Source organism: Athene noctua, chromosome 12, assembly GCF_965140245.1.
Source record: "Athene noctua chromosome 12, bAthNoc1.hap1.1, whole genome shotgun sequence".
In the NCBI taxonomy this organism is placed as follows: Eukaryota; Metazoa; Chordata; class Aves; order Strigiformes; family Strigidae; genus Athene; species Athene noctua.
This window is the reverse complement of record NC_134048.1, coordinates 15,666,296-15,686,098: the sequence shown is the minus strand read 5'-3', so window position 1 is coordinate 15,686,098 and position 19,803 is coordinate 15,666,296. Positions and strand designations below refer to the sequence as shown.

The 19,803-nt window shown below is 40.9% G+C and overlaps 2 protein-coding genes across 3 annotated transcripts; one reads left to right on the top strand and one right to left on the bottom strand.

Annotated features, from left to right (window-relative positions):
* Window positions 1-3,467: 3,467 nt before the first annotated feature.
* SOX30 (SRY-box transcription factor 30) lies at window positions 3,468-11,395 on the bottom strand. The gene is made up of 5 exons (XM_074916189.1): window positions 11,289-11,395; window positions 9,833-10,072; window positions 8,243-8,424; window positions 5,740-6,221; window positions 3,468-3,828 (listed from the first exon to the last, which is right to left on the bottom strand). Exons 1-5 carry the CDS (start codon window positions 11,362-11,364, stop codon window positions 3,468-3,470), a joined length of 1,341 nt encoding a protein of 446 aa, XP_074772290.1. The 5' UTR covers window positions 11,365-11,395.
* An 859-nt stretch (window positions 11,396-12,254) lies between these two features.
* Window positions 12,255-19,438, top strand: THG1L (tRNA-histidine guanylyltransferase 1 like). 2 transcript variants are annotated; one of them, XM_074916328.1, is made up of 6 exons: window positions 12,255-12,445; window positions 13,353-13,529; window positions 13,980-14,149; window positions 14,859-14,947; window positions 15,500-15,607; window positions 16,915-19,438. In XM_074916328.1, the coding sequence occupies exons 1-6, from the start codon at window positions 12,255-12,257 to the stop codon at window positions 17,074-17,076; spliced, it is 897 nt and encodes a 298-aa protein (XP_074772429.1). In that variant the 3' UTR covers window positions 17,077-19,438. The 2 variants fall into 2 exon arrangements, with proteins under 2 accessions (XP_074772429.1, XP_074772430.1); XM_074916329.1 differs by lacking the exon at window positions 13,353-13,529 and having other exon boundaries at window positions 12,260-12,445.
* Window positions 19,439-19,803: the final 365 nt, after the last annotated feature.

The window sequence follows — 19,803 nt, the reverse complement described above, 5'->3', positions numbered from 1 at the left end:
TATGCAGACACGTTGCATTTTTTTAACTGTATTTGTATATGTAAAGCACTGTAGTCCTCTCCATGCTGTCTGCAAACTTCTCTAACACAGCAGTGATTATACTGAAGTAGTTTATTCTCATAAGAGAAGGGCAACAAGTATAACAGCACAAGGGCTTTTAATAATGTCCAATCCATAAAACAATGCAGTAACTTTGGAGAAAAAGGTTGACTCTGCAAATGGATAGCCACAGGCAGTGACACACAGGGAAGCACTACTGAACATCTTTAGGCTTTTACAGCAGCAGGAGGAAAACAAACTTTGTTTGGAAAATCTGCATCTGATTGTTTTTTAAGCTGAGAAGTATGCTAAGTGATTTTTAGTTTAGATGAAGGTAAACAGCAGAGAAAGAAGAATTATCTTGTAAGAGTAGAACACATCTTCTTTCCTGTCTCAAATACCCTCTGCCCTGCCATGGGACTGGCCTTGCCTACAACCCACTTCAGACATTTCAAGGGGAGAAATAACAGTACAGATACTTGGCACTTCACAAATCTGCATTTAGGAGCTAAGTTTGAAGGTGGGCTGAAAATGACCTAGAGATGGGAGCTAAAAACCTCTTCTATCACAAGAGAATTCCCCCATGCAGGGCTGCCAGAAGATGATAAGGAATGATTCTGAGGAAGCCAGGTTTGGATGGGTTGTTCATTTCATTTTCAGTTCTGTTTTAGACAAGACACAATAACCTTCAAGAAAGCTCAGCTGAGGTCTGGATTCAATGCTGTAGACCTGCACAGATCATGTATGACCGATTCAGGACTTCATCTCTAGCTGAAAGGGTAGCAGGGATCAGCCCTATGTTTTGTTTCACATTGATATATCCAGGATGTGTTAACCTTCAGTCTTTTCTTCTGGCCTTTGTGGCATTAAACGGGGCAGATTTCCACTGAGGGAATAATACTGTGTTTTCCTACCTGAACAGCAAAGGTCCCATTAGCAGATAGATGCTGCACAGCAAATGCCAAATCCCTCAAGTCACTGAAGCTCACTCTGAGCTACCAGCACCCGGGTTCACCCAGGTTCACACCAAGCACAGGGTACAGCCCAGCAGCTCTGAGGTACCGCCCTTCAAATAGTGCTGGACACCCCTGTAAAGGAGGAATTAAATTTCTATTATCCATGGCAAGCATCCATTCTAGATTCTGGTGCACTGCAGTATGTCTTATATCCTACTCCATGGTGTATAAGAGGAAAAATGGGAGAAGAGGAAAGTTAGATCTAGAGAATAATCCCACTAACAGCTGTTTTATACCCAGAAACATACTTGTGTAGGAATTAGTACATTTGCCCACATGCATTCCTACAGGCCAGATCAGCTTTCAGTGAGAAGATAATCTGGAAATGAACAGGCGTTTTTTACTATTTATAAGACTTTCCTCTTAATGATTCATCTGCATTGCAGATGCAGTGGGAGCAGGGGGCTGTTTACAACGCAGTTGCAATGTGCAGGGTAGACAGGATTTACTCAGGCTTTTGTATTCTTTAACTACAGAATGCAATAGTTTTCAAATGAGAGGTTTTGATCATGGACTTGGAAAATGGAGTTATGAGCCCACAGAAGCAGAAAGCATAAAAAGGTTGATATAAGACTGAAAACTTAAAATGCACAGAACCCAAAGGATATCTACTCTACACTGACTTAGGACTAGCTTTTGGGCAAACGAAAATTTCATTCATACCTGTCTTTATCAATAATGTGGTCTCAATGGATATAGGGGTCCTAAACCTCAGGTTTGACAGGATGCTCAGGATCCAACAGATCCTGTGTGATAACCCGTGAAATACAGGATGTCCTATATGAGATGGTCAACCTAGATTCCTCTGAATCATTCCTTAGCATCCTCTGGCAGACCAGCATGGATGGACTTCTCCATCCATGGCTTTAAGCTCTTCCCATATTTCTGTGATAGCTGAATTTATTATTGTCCTGGTTCAGCTAGGATAGGGTTAAGTTTCCCCAGCAGAGAGGGGGAAGGGATCTCCAGCCGGGTTATTCATACCACGCTGAGGTCAGGTCCAGCGCAGCAGCATGGGAAGTTTTTTCCTTTGTGGCTTTGGTGGCAGGGAGCACGCGGCGGGACCACTGCGGGATTTCTCTGTATATCTTTTGTCTTGTTTACTGTTATTACTGTTTATTGTTGTTATCATTGCTACTGTTGTTGTTTAGATTGTTTGTTACACTGCTGTATTAAATTTCTTCTTATTTTAACCCGGGGTTTGTGCCCTACTTGTGTCCGAGGGTGGGGGAGGGATAACGTCAACGTGGTCTCCGGTCCCAGAAGGGCTTAAACCAACACAATTATAAATAAATAAATAGACACAGCCCAAATTGTCTGAAAAGTGACTTCAGCTTGTCATTCTAGGAACATGCATCTTTGCACAGTCAGTCTGTGAATTATATGAATTACGATTTACCTGTCCCCACTCAGTTCAATGTCCATGACTTAAGATGAAGCACTAGAGATACATTGTTTAGGTGAGTTTATTCAAATACAACAAGAGCAAAATAACAGGTTTCCCAGAAGAAAATGACCCTCTAGTCCACAAAACAGGGGAGGAAAAAAAAAATATTTAGTAACATAAATTACAAATTTTGGCCAAAAAATTTTGAATTGCATTACTCTCCAAGTTCAGGACAAATACGCTATTAAAATGGTTTGATATTCTTCAGAGAATTTGGTATTCTTTGGAGAACACAGTACTGACTAGGGTCAGGGATCAAGTCATAGCCCACTAACATAAGTCACAGCCAGATCCCATCCATTTTCCTCTCTCTGGGGACTACCATGCACAACCACACCTTCTGGACAACCACATTTTTATTAATAGAACGAGCTGCAGACCAAGATATTACTGAAAGAGATCTCAATTTTCAGTGCATTATATAGCAGTTGTACCACAAATACAGACTACAGTTAAAAATTAACCAAACTTAAATCTGTCTCATCGAAGGAAAAACATAAAGCAGTGCAGAATCATTCTTGGCTTTACTCTCCAGGTCTTACAATACTTTCCTGCAGCAAGAACTACATTACAGTCATACACCAGAATTTTATAGCTAAAACTCTTAAAGTAATACCTACAAAATTACAGCAAATACTATCAAAATGCCTATTTCGGCCTTAAAAGGATGTGCTTAAACACATCTCTCCTCAGGAAAGCCATTATCACATGCTTAGAGCTCAATTCCTGTGTAAGTGCTTTCCTGAGCCAGAGCCCAAACAATGCCCAGATGAAGCAGGTGAAACTCCAGAGGCTTTTGACCTCCTTAGATCTGTATGTGATCTCTCAAAATGCAAACAGATCATCAGGCTCTTCAAAATAGCCTGCACAGCTCGCTCAAGATACATGGGTTTCCACTGAACACAGCGCTGACGAAAACATTTACTTCCCACTCTATAATATTTCTCTATAACTTGTTTTAAAAATTACAAATCTTGCAGCTTTATTTCTTCCTCATCACTGTCAGTTACATTGATTAGGTGGGTGCTGGAGGGAGATGAGGCAGCTGACAAAACCTCCTCCAATGCTCCAGCATCCAGCTGTGATAGGGGGTTTAAATACTGCTCCTCGTTGCATTTGTCGTGGCAAGACACTACGTCAAGGCACTTAAAGTTGTGGTGGTTCTCGCGTATACTTTCTGTTGGATAATCTTTGAAAGGATAGTCTCTGTTCAGAGTTGAAAACATCACCTCCTGTCTTTGGTACCTGTCTTCATAAAAGCCAGGTGCTGAGCTGGAGAAATTCCTACTGAGCTGGAGAAGTGGAGGTCGGCTGAATGGGCATGTGCTGCAATGAAAGAGATTGAAAGTTGGCTTTCAGAAATGGAGATTGCTTGGACTTCCATTCAGCTGAGAAAAACAGAACGACACTAATGTTCTATGTCAGTTTATCCTGTTGAAATATTCAAAACACATGCACTTCAAAACCATGCCTAATTTAAACACTGAGGCCGTAACAAGTCATGCACAGATCCCATATCTGTGCATATGCACCTCTTCATGCTAAACACATGCATGACACTGCTTTGAAAACACAAAACCCATAGTATTTATCAATAAAGTAATATCATGGATAAACCAGTATCTGATAAGCCTGCAGTATGTTAACAGACATACTCAGAATAGTAATAGAAAACATTAGAAGTCTGTGTTATTTCTGTGTGCCAAAATTTCTGACAGAGCTGGGGTAAAATGCTCATATTTATTCTTTTGAGTGAACTCTTGCATGTTACATTGTTATTAAACAGGAGGACTGACGGAGAGTCCTTGTGCCCAATATCTCGTTGTCAGTGTTATTATTTAAAAAATGTACAGTGATAAATTTTTAAACAGCACCCACATAGTAGATTGCAAAAAGTTACTATGTCAAATGTAGTGTATTCCTCCAGTGTCAGAAATTTTAATTTTTATTCTGATAAGGAATGACACATGTATTGTAATTTACAGCATCACAGAAATTCACCACATTGTTAAGAAAACAAGCGTATGTGAAGAATAGAGCTCCACAGTGCAGACATTATCAAGACATTGATACAATGTCTACTGAGGTTTTAAGGAGACTATTCACCTTTCCAATCAAATATTTACATTTTTAGTGCATAAATCTGCATCCATACATTTGCACTGTCTGTGCCACTCAGAAATTATGATTCTTGTATGCAAGAAATGAAGTCATTAATGTGTGAACTCAGAACAGTCTTTTATGGTGCAAGAACACTCCTCTCCCTAAGAGGCTTCACAAAACTATCTAATTTCAGAGACCAAGGGCTAAGCAACGTTCATCTTTAGCAATTTTGGGAATATGTGTCCTGTGTTTCTTCAAAGAATCTCAAAAATAGAAATATCTTGCATTGCACTTATCAGCTCATACAGCTCTTTCGAATTTCATGGGTCATGATCAGCCCTAATTTATGACCAAGCAGTATTATTGCCACAGGAACGTATGGGTTGTTGCCATTAGTAGGAATGAGCAGTGTATAAACAGGCGGACTTTAAGGCTAATAGTCATAATAATTTGTTATGGTTGATACTGCACAGTCATGAAAGAAAAATGATGCCTTACAAAGAATAATCATCAGTAGGCCATCAGACCTCCTGAGTCTGAGCAGCACCCCTGCTGCTGGAAGGGCACTGGTGCTTTCTGTGCATGCTTAGCTTAGGAAATACCCACGGGATATTACATGTGTTAGCTTGTAAATTCTTTGATTAGGTGATCTCTAATTGACTGTCCAGAGACTGCAAGGAAAAACTAGGAATTACTACTTACATAAGAACTCTGAAGACATTTCCCACGAGGCTGGATTTCAGAAATATAGGTAGTTATGACAGCTGCAAACAGTACCCACCAGAACTCTCACATACCTACTTTAATTCTATCTGATCATTTTCAAAATACATTTACACTACCTCCACCTAATGTTTTTCTGTAGAAATCAATAGCACTTAGATGCATAAAGTGGAGAGAGAAGATACTTCTATTTACTGTGGGTTTGGGAGTGCCAATTACTGCAATAGTATGAACTCAATAACTGGGCATATACTATGAGCAGCCTCAGGCCAGCAGGTCCCACCACAAAGGAGCTATAGTAAGGTAAGAGCACCTTTCCTTTTGAATGTTCCACCTGCTTTCTGTAAATCAAAAGACTCTCTGCCTTTTAGCATTTGTTCTTAGTGGTATCAAAATGAAGGGTTTCATTACCTTGAGGGGGTATAATGAGGTCCAGGTACAAAGTAAGAGTGGTAGAATGAAAACCGAGGAGGCAATCCAAACAGACCGGCTGGCTGACCAATGGGAGGAGACTTGTAGAGATGTGAGTGAAGAAAAGGGGTAGCCTGGGGAAGAGGTACACCTCTAGGAAAAGCAGAAACCCCTGGGTACTCCTTTGGGGGCTCACTATTAGGGACAGAAAATCTGCCATTAGTGGTGGTTATGTTACTTGGGTTTCTGCTGAAGCTCTCAATGAAAACTGGTGAAGGTCTTTTCAGAGAGCAATTGAGCTTAGATACATCAAGAGCTTCTGTCTGAGCAGGTTCGACAAAGTGCTGTGGTGAAAACACAGAGTGCAGGGGCAGGGTTGGAGCTGGGACAGCCACTGATGTGGTGCTTGCACTAGCTGTCTGGAGAAGAGTCACTGGAACAGCATGTTGAATGGAAGAAGCTGGCAGATGGATAGCAGGAGACTCACCTTTAGGAAACAGAACAGTTATTTATCAGACTATATGAATAGAGGAAGAGGTTTCATAAACAGCAGCATAGCAAACCACAGCCAGAGCTGGAACCATTTCCCCCAAAGTTTCTAGCATCACTTCCCTGCAATTCACAGTCATGCACCACTTCTCCTACATGGATTCTGACAGATGGGTTTGGAGCCCACACATTCAAGCTTCCTTCTACAAAATCCCAAGAGTGAAAGAAGGAATCAGCTAGCGAGCATTGAGGCTGTGGGGCTGGTGAGGGCTATGTCTTGTCCTAATATGGACACAGAATGGTGCTGGAGCTTGCGTTTAGCACCTGAATCTCCGACTTCCCAAATCTACTAGCTGATTTGGAGTGAGCCAAATTCTTAACAAATCTATGGTACCAAAGCAGCAGTGAGGAGCAGAAGCAATGGTTAAAACAACATACTCTCTGATAAGTTTTCTTATTTGTTTCACCAATGAAGGCACCCGCTAGCCAATTTCTCCTTGAAATGTTTTGCAGAACATATACTTGAATGTACACCTTCAAATCACACATCATGTCAGCGGGGCTGCCTTTATACAGAAAGTTTTCAAAACACATTGTATAAGTATTTTCAAACCCCACTACCTAGTCTAAGCGTCTAAATTCCAAGTCAATAGGACTTAAATGCATCTAGATTTTTACAGTGTGTATTTAAGAATAATTTCAACCACAGTAGGATAGTAAATTCTGGAATGAAGTTTAGTAGCATCTGAGGACAGCATGACATTATAAAATATACTATGGTAAGAAAGCAAAGAATACTTTATTCAGTCAAATTTACAGAAGCATTTGAGAAAGGATCACATCACTAACTCAAATCGTCACCAGAACAAAGCTGAGTGTTCTTTTTACATCTCCGAATATTACCACACAGCATAAACAGGCATTTAATTTTCTTGTCTCATTACAAGGAGAGCAGCCTTTGTCAGTATGCTTAAAGAGAAAAATGCCATTGCCTGGATCTAAACTATCTGTTGTTGAAATCAACTATGCATGCACTAACAGAGCCAGGGCTCTTTCACTACAAACAATGCAGGTCAGCTATTATACTTGACTGTGGGCTCTCACACTGCACTCACTCTATTTCACTGCTCGTACTGACTTCTTACAAAAAGGAGGATCCTTCCAGGTTAGGTGCAACTTTTTAATGGATTCCTTCTGTAACTATTATTTTTGTTTGTATGAAAGCTGAGATATGTATGCTCAAACTGTGGGCATGTGGAAGTTCCTAACAGCTACATATAGAACTATTCCAGGTGTGCACAGATACCTAAGCAACCATTCATGGAAAATGTGCCAATGAAAAATTTCTTTTTCAGTTTTAGTGACTGCTTTATTATTACAGCACATGCCTTACTAACACCCTACTAACTTCCTTTTTGATGCCCATGCTGACAGTTCTGTCTGCTGTCTCTTGTAAGCAGTCTAAGTTGCTGAGCATTTGCTCTAGAGCAATGGTGCCCTCACTACCAAGGAACACTAACATCAAGACTAAGCTAACCAGCTTTTTCAGGCTTAGTAGCATGGGGTTGAGCGCTAGTGCAGTTGGAGCTGGTGAGGTAAAATACATGTGGGTTGGAGACAACAGGAAAAAGATGTAGCTTAACAGAAAGCAAGTGTTCAGTAATAGAGATCCCAAAAGACCAAGAGGTAGCAGAAGGTAACCAGGAGCTACAAAGGCAATAGCAGGAATCTGTGGGCAATGAAGAAGCCAGAAGAATTTAAGAGGCTGAGGAAACAGTAGGTAAAGACTAGGAGGCAGAGGTGCAGTGCAGAGGAGGACTGATAGAAATAATGGTGTCAAGAAAGACTGAGAAATTGTTTTAACTATATCTACTTTACCATCTATATATCTTTTACATAATGGTGTCAAGAAAGACTGAGAAATTGTTTTAACTATATCTACTTTACCATCTATATATCTTTTACATATAGTAAATTCATAGGTAAATTCTGACTTTTAAAAATAATTTACTACTGAAAACTCACAGACTGGATGTCCAATACTGTTCTTAACACTGGGGATGACAACGGAGTAAGCAGGTGATGGGAAGGGATAAACACCAGCTGGATTTGTACCGATGATACTCTGAGAAGTGCTGGAAAAGATAGGCAGTGGAAAATGCTTCCTTTTGCTTGGTCGTGGTTGATAAACCCAATCTGTCAGAGATGAAAAAAGATGCAGACATCTAGTTTTTGGGATGGTCTCATTCTTTATGTAAAGCTGTGACATCTGTAATTCTGAAGTATGTAAAAAACATTACTCCAAAACCACCTCCCATAGTCAATAGCAATACTCCATTTGTTTCAGTGAGCTAGCAAATAGGGCATTTTATCAGAAGTGGTAATAAAATGGACATATTTGAGCATTGGTTTTATGTAACGGAATAGTAACTGTGAGACAAAGAAATACAGAACAGTGGGGACTGATGTGGCACAGCTGAGGAAAGCATGTTAAGCAGAACATGACACTGTACCATGGGCTTTCAGTGCAGAAGAAAACCGTGACTGTATTCAAAATGTGGATCTTTCCTGACTGACTCCTTAACCCCTTAAATCTCACATATATTTGCAGGTTATGGAAATGGAATGGAAATATGGAAATGGAATGGAATGGAAATGGAAAATATGACCCACTAGGAATCCCGTACAGATTTTGGGAGTATGTTTGCCTTTAACTTTCAACATTAACCAAACTCTAACAGATGTATAAACATATTATGAATTTACACTGAGCAGCTAGGTTTCTTACACAAGCTAACTCTTAATGCAACTTTCAAGAAGCACTTTTTTATATATATATATATATATAATTGAAAAGTGTAAAGAGAGAGGGAGAGATAAGAGCTGCTCTTATCTTTTGCTTGTTTATGACAGATTAGTCAGATCTTGTCTACCAGGATTAGCCATCATCATGTACCAGCAGGATTATGACAACAGAGAGAGAAAGGATCACAACACCTGGTATCTCAACAGCTTTAAAAAAGAATGTTCAAAGTACTTACACTCTGTTTTATTGAACTACAGTGTTATGGAGAAATAAATTTGTTAAGGCTACAAATTTTTAAGCCTTTTAACAAAAGGCTGAGAACAACATGTTCCACACCGTTATTTGGGAATCCCAAGTCTACATGTTGAAGAATCCCACAGAATACAATGCCATTTGTGCTTCCTGTGGCATTTCCCTTTCCTGCTTTTAAAGAATGGATGCATGTGTCACCACAGGCCACCTGGGCACAGCTCTTTCTGGAGCACATAAAATGATGCAGCAGGCCATGTTCACAATAAACTCACTGTCTGGCCATTAGACTGCTAAAGCATTCAGAAGAGCTGCTGTAGCTGTGGTGGTCTAAGGCTGTAAGAAACATTAGAGGCTATGAAGGATGAAACATCATTTTGCATGTTTTAAAAAATTAATGTTTTCAGGTACTAGAAAGCTGACAGAGGAGTGTGTGCTTTAAATTTTTGTAATTTTTTTCTAACTCTATTACTTGCATTAATGAAAGAGATCGATTCTTCCAAAAATCTTCCACTTCTAAAGCATTTGGGTAAATAGATACATGTTTACCAGGAAATTCCTCTGTGTGCTTTTGTTTTATTTTCTGTGCTTCATCATAATAGGGCTGCTTCTGCTCTTCAGTCAGTTTGCTCCACTCCAGTCCAAGCTGAATACTGATTTCTGTATTATTGGCAGCTGGGTTAGCTTTTGCTAGGGCAGGCCGATGAATCCTAGCCCACACCATAAATGCATTCATTGGACGCTTTACATGGCCACTTCTGTCCTTGCTAAATGGAGCATCTGCCATACCTATGCAGCAAAATGAGGAAAGATGATCATCTTCCAAGCAGTATGTGCAATACAGGCTACATTCAATAATACAACAAGAGGGTATTTGGCAAAAGTCAAAAAATTCACTAGAGCTTTGGAACACATGAAGCTCAATACACATTTGTCACAGCAGTTCCTAGAAAAATAACAAAGGCTAAGGGAGTATCCTCCACTAACCTTCACTGAACCACTGCATAAGGAATCATTTACCTGGCTTTTGTTGCATGTTATTTAAAAAAAACCCAAACAAACAAACAAACCAAACATGTGAGACTGCTAACACATTGGTTTGGATTTCATTTGGCCAGATTGTTTTCTTATGAATTTAGAAACTAAACATTGTATAGCATAGACTATATCACTGCCAATTTTTTATCACCACCAGAACTATATAACTAAAGCCCTAATGATGCAGGGACCAGATCTAATGATGGCAGTTTAGTCCCACACCTGCAGTCCCTGGCTTCTCAGCTGAGGTTGTTGCTGTTCAGGGTTTCTGGTTGTTTGTTTGGGTTTTTTTTCCCTTTCTCACTTTTTTCTCAGATTTGGATGCTAATTTTGCTGGAGGAACCCGTGTTACTATATGACTGTTATATACATGAAGCTTTGCCTCTTTGTAAATTCTGACTGCATTTAAATTGAGCTGGTGACAGGATGAACCCTCAGAGCCCTCACAACTGATCCTTGAGCAAGCAACTTCCTCTCTGAAAAAGGTTTATAAATGAACTCTTTCACTTTATCATTAAAGGGCAAAAAGCTTCTAGGCTTTAACACCTCACTTTTAAGTCATTAATTTTGAATGCCTAGATCTCTTTCATAAAAAGTAAGCTTCTAATCCAGACGTTTCAAAATGTTCCTCATTTAACATGCCCACATTTTCTGAGAAGTGTATGAATGCTTTATAGCTTTAAAAAAAAAACCTAGCAGATTTCTGACCTTAAGGTTGCAACCACAACTCAGTGCAATTCTGAATAGGCATAAGGGGTTTAACGTAGTCAGGGGACAAGTGGACAAACTGCATTGTTTCTTAAACCACTAAGAACTCTGTGCTCCCGTATGCTTATTTCTTACGCTGAAGGAGGGAGTCTATCCAAAGGGGCAGTTCTCTAATGTGACCTTTCAGCTTGTGTTCTCCTATGTGGTAACTTGTCAGCTGTGTGTCACTGAACCCCTGCAAGGTCTCGTAACATTATACCTGAATCGGAGGGCAGTATTGTGAAGGGAACATTTTTAGTTTCAATCTTTACTGGATGCTCCAGTAAAGCCCTCATTTTAAGCGGCACTCGCTCCACCGGCACTTTAGCTGCGTGGATCAGCTCTGGCGGCAGAGGGCTCTGGATCTGTATGCAGGTCCCAGGCCGTAAGGGGTGCAACACAACCGGGTTCTTCAGCTCTCCGGGGGGGATCCCAAAGCCCTCGCGCTGCTGCACCGTGCGGCCACCAGTGCTGGCCTGAGCCGGCCCGCACAGGGCTCCAGCCGGGCCATAGTCCTTTTCCCTCTTCACCCTGCAAGCCTTGAAGGCCGTGTTAGGCGGCTCCCCTTTGACATCACCGCCTCTCCGGGGCTCCTTCCTATTCCACCTCTTCTCCAGCGCCTTCACCTCCTCCTGGCTTGCTCCGCTGACCCCTTCATCGTCCCTTTCCCTCTTGATGGCGCCGCGGGCCCCCCCTTTACCCCTCCGCGGAGATGGGGAGCTCCTGGTCTCGACCCCCGACCCCCCGCCGTCCGTGCAGCTGCCCAGGGAGTTTCCCCCCTCCGGCTCGGGCTCCTCGACTTTGACTTGCAGCACGCTGAAGGGGCCCAAGAGCTCCCACCGCGGGGGGGAGGGCGGCGGGGGGCGGCTGGGGCGCGGGGGCCGCTCCGGGGTGGGCCTGGAGCGGAGCGGCCGCGCCCTCTCCCTCCGCTCCATCCCGCCGCGGCCGTTTGCTGCCCGCGGCCGTTGCGCCAACGCCCAACGGCCGCGCACCCATCCCCGCTCCCGCCCGCGCGCCGCGGGGACCGGAGCCGCCGCGCTCGGGCCGCGGCCGCTCGCCCCCCGCCCCGCCACGCCCCCCGCCGCCGGCGGGCGGCTGCAACCATAGAGAGGTCCGCCGAGACGCCTAGAGGGGCTCGCCGCCGTGCCCTTGGCGGGCGCCCGCCGCTTCCGCTTCCGCTGTGGCCATGCTGGGGTGCTGGCGGGCCGCCGCGGCTGTCTCTGTGGGGAGCGGGCGGTGGGCGGGCTGTGTGTGCGGCCGTCGCCGTCTCTCCATGGCGAAAAGCAAGTTCGAGTATGTGCGGGACTTCGAGACGGACGATAGCTGTCTGCCCAACTGCTGGATAGTGGTCCGGCTGGACGGCCGCAACTTCCACAGGTGAAGGCCGGGCGGGCAGCCAATGGCCGGGGCGTTTATAGCGGTGTGGTCGCTATGGCGACGCCTCAGCGAGCTGGAGGACGGGGGCTGGGAGACGGCGGGGCGTGGGAGGGAGTTTCCTCGGCTTAAAGGCGCTGGGAGTGCGGGCTCTGAGTGTTGTGTCGAGAAGAGGGGCCCCGACTGGTGCCGTACAGTTGGCCTTGGCCCACCCGGGTGAACTCTGTAGTTGCAAGGGTTACAAATCCTCCTTTCCCCCGAATCACTGTGAACCCTTCACTCGGCTTCTCCAGGGCGCGGAGTTACTACGGGTGTTTTGTCTTCAAGGGCCATGAGCACTTTCAGAACGTGCCTTTGACAGGGCGGTAGGGAAATGGTGCCTTGGGTGTGCTGGGGGGTGGACAGCAAGTGGTGTACAGGGATATTTAGTTGTCTTTGAAGTCAGTGTCTGTGTGGCATTTGCCTTTCTTTGGGATAAATAGAACACAGTTCTCTTGAGTGGTAGGTGACATGTTCTTGCTGTGTATTTGGTCTCTAGTTTGGCCATGGGGGGTTCTGGTAAAGCTCTCAAGTGTTGACAAGTTTATTGATACCATTGCTCTTGTGACTATAAAAGGCACCCTAGGAGAAAGTGAGTTTACAGAAAGCAGTATTTGACATCCTTTTCCAGGTAAAATACAAACCAGTCATTTTGAAGGACTGGTTAAGGTGAAAGAGAATGGGTTATCCAAAGTATCATATATAAAAGGATGTTTTTGTTATTGCTTCTCATACCTGGAGGGAATTCTCTGTCAGTACTGACAGGACACTGGAAATCAATATTCATGGAAGCAAATATGAGGAAAATGAACACGTTAATATTTTCAGTAGCTTTTTAAAGAGTTTTCATTCAACCATTTTTGCTTTGAAGGTTTTCTGAGCAGCATGAGTTCAAAAAGCCAAATGATGACCGTGCTCTTCATCTGATGACCAAGTGTGCCCAGACAGTGATGCAAGAGTTGGAGGATATTGCTATTGCTTATGGACAGAGTGATGAATATAGTTTTGTTTTCAAAAAGAATAGTAGATGGTTTAAAAGAAGAGCAAGGTAATAGCTGCTTTGATGCTAAAGTGAACTTGTTTTTAACATCTCTCTCTAAACCTGTAATTCTTCTTTGAATTTGCCTTTATGTACACACAGAGGTTAGGAGTAGGGCTGTATTTGGGTGCAATGCTACAGTTAGTTCAGGTTCTTCATGTGAACTCTTTGCATGTGTTCAGTGAAACAGATTTTTAAAAAAGCTTTGCTGAAACAAGTATTGGAAACATTGTTAGAACAAACATTCTTTTGATAAAATGTTACCTTTTCCAAACTTTCTCACTCGATTCTCAGTACTTCCTGTTCTTCAAAAGACTATGCTTATGCTAGTCTGCTTGGCCATTATTTAAGAAATGCCGCTATCCACCAGAATTATTTCTACTGATACCTCAGATAATCACAGATATATAATCATATTGATGTATTTCTTTCTTTTTCCTTTTCCTTTGTGTTTGCAAGTAAGTTCATGACTCATGTGGTCTCCCAGTTTGCCTCAAGTTACGTTTTCTATTGGAAGGATTACTTTAAGGACCAGCAACTTCTGTACCCACCAGGATTTGATGGACGAATTGTGTTGTACCCCAGCAACCAAAATTTAAAGGACTACCTCAGCTGGAGACAAGCCGATTGTAAGTGTTTCTAGAAACGGCAGTTTGTGCAGTTTGAGTTCTCTTCCTCTCTGAATATAAATGCCTTTATTGCCAGTGATTTTGTATATATAGGTATCAGTGAAAGAGCAGCAGGTAGGGTGGTAGTTTTACATAAACAGTATTAGAATTGTTTTGGGCTTTGTATGGATACAGCAATAACTGGCTGAAATTCTGAGTCTTCAGGCTACAACTGTATTTGTTGCATCCTGGAAGTGAGTTCAGCTCAGAAAATATTAGAATTATTAGTAGAATTAATTTTTTTTTTTTTATGTTCTGGGTTTGTTTAGCCAAGGTAATTAATCTTCTTTAATGAAGAGATGTCAGTGTTCAAATTCACACCATGTAGCAATCAGAAGTGCTGTGTACTCCATGCTCAAACAGACCATTGGATTTACTTTCTAGGCGTTTGTTAGTACCTAGTCTCTGTTGCTCAAGTTAAGATAATTTAGGTTACGTGTAAACACCCTTCACCCTCTGCTGTCCTTTTTCAGAATTACAATGAAATCTATCTTCTAGCCATTCTTATGATATGTAGTACCTTAAAAAAGGATCAGAAAGATTGTATTGTCTCTAGTAACTGATGTTATTAATTCCCTTTTATTCTTGGCTGGTTCTTCGATATGAGTCTGGAAATAAAGCTGGTTTTATTTAGTCAGATTTAGTAAATACTCTCTCTTTTTTTCTATAGGCCATATTAATAACCTTTATAATACAGTGTTTTGGATGCTTGTACAGCGAAGTGGTTTGACACCAGTGCAAGCACAGGATAGACTTCAGGTAAGAGGCTTTTGAGGTTGTGGTTTTTTCCAGCTACAAAGAAAATCATAAGGTTTGCAAAGCTGTGTCTTGCCTACCCAGCAGCCCTGGCTGGCTTGTCTGTTCTTACTGTAACAATAAGTGTACAGATGTTAATTTGATTAGCAAATAATGTATTTCTGGTCAAATATTAGCAGGATTTTAATTTCTTAATTAGCAAGTTCAGAAATCTTAGAAATGTCATATAAACATCCAGTATCCATACACACAAAGTACAATGGCAGGATCCATTGTGTAGACTTCAGCAGATTATTTACTTTTTCTTCTGGAGTCTGACTTTCTTATATTTCTCTTGAAAATGTAATAAAACCCCCTCTTTTTTAATATCCTCATTTGGCAGTTGGAAATAATTCCTCTGTTGGGAGAGGTAATTAAACCTTGTAATCTAAAGGTAAAAAACCTGTATAAGTGTCAGTCTTTCTTTCAGTATTCACCCGTCTTCTACCCTAGAGATTCTGTTTGTTTGTTTGTCTGTTTTCTATAAGAGTACTTCTTCTTTCCATTTACTCTCAGGGAACTTTGGCTGGAGATAAGAATGAAATCTTGTTTTCTGAATTCAACATCAACTACAACAATGAACCTTTGATGTATAGAAAAGGAACTGTCTTAATATGGCAGAAGGTAAAAAATTCTTATTACCACTTGCTTTGTGCTCATGTTTTCAATAGGTACACTATGTCAGACAAGCTACACTGTAAGATCACCAGATGCATCCCATATGTATGTCTGTGTGTAAATCTATCTTAAAACTAACCATATGGGTCATATAACGATGTGTAAGGTGACTGTTATGGAGATTTTTTGAGATATCTGTATCTATGAGCATCGTACAAAAACTAGTCTGAAGTCTGGCTTAGATACTGTTTATGACTGTTGAGATAAAATGTGTATCAACAGATGACAATGTATATATAGAATTTCACAAGAGAGATGTATTTTCTAGATAAATCTCCCTTGTTTAATGAATCATACAGTTGGTTTCTTAGTGTTACCAGCTTTGAAAACTGAGGAAGTATTCTACTTCCTGAAAAATGACATTTTAATGACTGTTGTCAGTTTGATATGGTGATCACTGGGGCCTGTGCCAGGCCCTTCACAGGATTAGATCTCAAGTATTTCCACTGCAAGGAATTATGAACTTTAGTTCAGTAAGGGAGCTCAGCTATATCCTTTTCTACTTCTGTAAAGGAGCATGGTAAGGAGTGCAGCTGTTAACAGGGAATTCCTTTTAACGGTAACTTGGAAATGTTCATCATTCTAGGATAACATCATTGATCCAGAATTAGTGGAAGAAATTCCTGTCCTGTGTTTTGTATGAGATGAGACCCCAGAAAATCATAAATGTTTATGGCCTTAGCATCTTTCTGTACCAGGAGATCTTAACTAGAAATACTTGTGTTTCGTGTGATCAGGACCCCATCTGTCTATGTTAAGACTTCTCCATAACTTCTTCAGCCTTTCGTCTTCTATACATAAAAAATTGTAAGCCTTTATTTTATATTTTATTTAAATTTTGTCCAATGATTTCTATTATTCATTTGAACTAACTAGAACAGATAGAGGCTTCCACCTGGAAATATATTCCACTTGTTCCTTATGCATATTTTTTTATTGGTAATTGTAGACATTTGCAGGGTTTCCCATTTGCTTTACATAGTTCCAAATTAAATATTGTGCTTCATTCAAGAACACTTGCAATCAGTTACGTGAATTTACAGGTCATTCTTAAAGCCACACAGTGACGACATGCAGTTCCAACTTTTCATGTGTTAGTTGAGAATAGATTACATTTTCAAAAGATACAGTGTTCAAATTCTGTAGTATGCTATAGGGTTGATAGTTGCTTTTATTGTAGATTTGTTTCTTATTTATCTGTGAATCCCCTCTGGTGTCTCATATGTCTGATAATGTGTCAACTGTGTTTTCAGATTAATGAAGTCATGACTAAGAAAATAAAACTGCCAGAGGGAACAGAAGAAAAGGAAGTAGAAGTGACTCGGACTAGGACTAAAGTTGTTCCCCTGCACTGTGACATTATTGGCGACCAGTTCTGGAAGGAGTATCCTGAGATTCTGGCTGAGGATAGTTGATACCTCTGATGAGTATAACTGGTAGTTCACATTCTGCTTGGGTTGTTGGCAAGTGAGGACCATGAATGGTGGCTAGCAGAGTTTAACCTCTAACCTTCTTCAACAGCTACATTGGTTTTAGCACTGTTGTTGCCTGAAAAACAGTTACTGGTATGTTGTGTAACATACAAGGATATATCCATATGGAAAACCTAAAATCATATTTTATTTTGAATGTTAAGAACTTCTCATAAATTAAGACTGTTCCTTCCTTGTACATGCATATTTGTAGAAAAAGTGTCTAGAAATTTCATGCATTTCTGTATCGTTTAAACCATGAGGTATTTTACCGAATGGCTGAACTATATAAAAGCTTGCATATTTGAACAGTTAAAAGCAGAGGAGAAAATAATTGTTTAGATTTTTGTTTCAATTGAGATGGACCAGAATACTTCAATTGGCACTTATTATTAAATTTCAAGGCCACTGTGATTAGTCTCTGATTTTTACAGAAAAAAACTGGAGTAGCCCAGCAGATTCCATGACTGATTTTTAAAAAAAACTTTTGTCAAATGTACAGGATTTTTATACTTTTTAAAAGTTAAAAAAAACCCACAACATCTTCTGTGTTTTATTACTTGGCCTTTCTCATTCCTGAGACTTCAACGTTTGGAAGTTTCACCAATTAGTAGTAGAAGTTAAGATACTGTACAGACTTCAATCCTGTTAGGACGGGTGGACATTGTGATCTGTCCCACTGTGTAGTAGAGTGAAAGGCAAAGAGGGTGCTAACAAGAACTTGTATTGCTGTTCCCTGATTGCTGGGGATGACACAGACTTAGCAGTCCTGACAACACATGTTCAAGGGAAGGGGGGGAGTGTGTGTTGCCTGGTCTGTCATGGTTTAAACCCAGCCGGCAGCCAAACACCAAGCTCCCTGCTCCCAGGGAATGGGGGAAAGAATTGCAGGGGGTAAAGGTAAGGAGATTTGTAGGTTGGGATAAAAACAATTTAGTAATTGAAGTAATTAAAATAATAATGATAATAGTAATAATAGAATTACAAACAAATAATGCACAATACAGTTACCCAGCCTGTTCCCAGCTAGCGATCCTAGAGAAGAGAGAATCCTGAAATCACAGTCCTGGAAGTGAGAGCGAGCTTCCCAATCAACCCTCACCTATATACTGAGTGTGATGTTGTATGATATGGAATAATGCATCAGCCAGTTTGGGTCCATTGCTCTGGCTGTGCCCCCTCCCAGCTTCTTGTGCACCTGCACACTAGCAGGACAGGGGAAGTTGAAAAGTCCTTGATTTCTTAACAACTAAAAACATCAGTATTACATTTCTTATTCATCAATATACATTTCTTCTCATGGCACTATTCTGGCTAATAATAATTTTAAAAAGCTCTATTCCAGTTGCAACTAGGATATCTATGCACAGTTTTGTTCTGATTTAATTATCAGTTAAGACCCTTTGTCAAAACAGTTAAATCATACCACTTCTCAGAGCAGAAATATTTCTGCTAATGTGAAGAGGCTTTTCCCAGTGTAACCGGAATTTGAGGGAAATAACCTATTTCACTATAGAAATTCAAAGATAATAGGTATTTATAAGGATATTATTATTGCTTTTAAGAAACTGGTTTCAAAACCATGGTGCTAGAACAGTAATCTGGCAAGCTGTTGGTAAGAGAGAGAGTCAGGAGTTGGGACTGGTCATAAAAATTGAAAGAAAGGATCAAATGTGACTAAAGAAGGTCAGCACTGAGTTAGTTTCCCATGAATTTGCATACCAGCCTACTTCATCTCCCCTTTTCTTCCACCATGAAGAACTTACACATCTAAGGTAATGTGTGCGCTTTGTGGTTTGTTGTTTTTTTTTTTAAAAAAAAGCGCTAAACAGGTACTGATATAAACTACTACTTTGCAGTTTCTTCCCGAGATTAAACAATTGAGTCTGTGAGTTTATAATAGCACAGGACTTCCCCTGTACCACTGTGTGGTAATACTGAGCAGTTAAGTACGTGCAATGAGAGAATGCATCATTTTTAGTTTGTAGAATGGGCTGTATAATTCCCAGAAAGAGGATATGAGGGATTGTGAGGTGATGACTGTATAAATCATTGCATCAGTCATTTACCACTAAGAACTTCCTATCTGTCTGTCTGGTTTTTTTCATCCTGTAACACAAATGTAATTTACTTGACTGAAATGCCATTATATTACTCCCTGGTGCCTAACTTTGGGTGATACATATAAAGCAACTGTTCCAGAGGTGGTAACATTTGGATTTTGAAGTCTGAGTAAGATGAAAATAAATTTTGGCAACCATGATTCATGCTTGGAAAGTATTACGTAGGTGTTTTATCATATATATTATGGCTGATACATAAATAGATAGGATGTTGTACATTGTGCATGTATATGTGTGTGTGCAAAAAATGGGTCTGTATTAGGTCTTACCCTCAGTGTTTTCTAATTAATTCTTCTTTACAATAATATGTGTTTACATATGGATGCAGACTTGTAACCAAGGCATGGACTGTCTGTACAGCCGTGGCCTTTAATTTGTATTAATATCAGTGTAGAGAAAGAGACACCCCTTGGTATCCTCATGCATGAAGTCACATGACTTTGCAGATGGAGGGGAAAATAAATCTTCACAAGGTTCAAGAAGTAGCCTGGCCTTAGTGGCACACACAGCCCCGGCCTGTGTCCCGTGCCTGTGCTCAGGGGTGTTT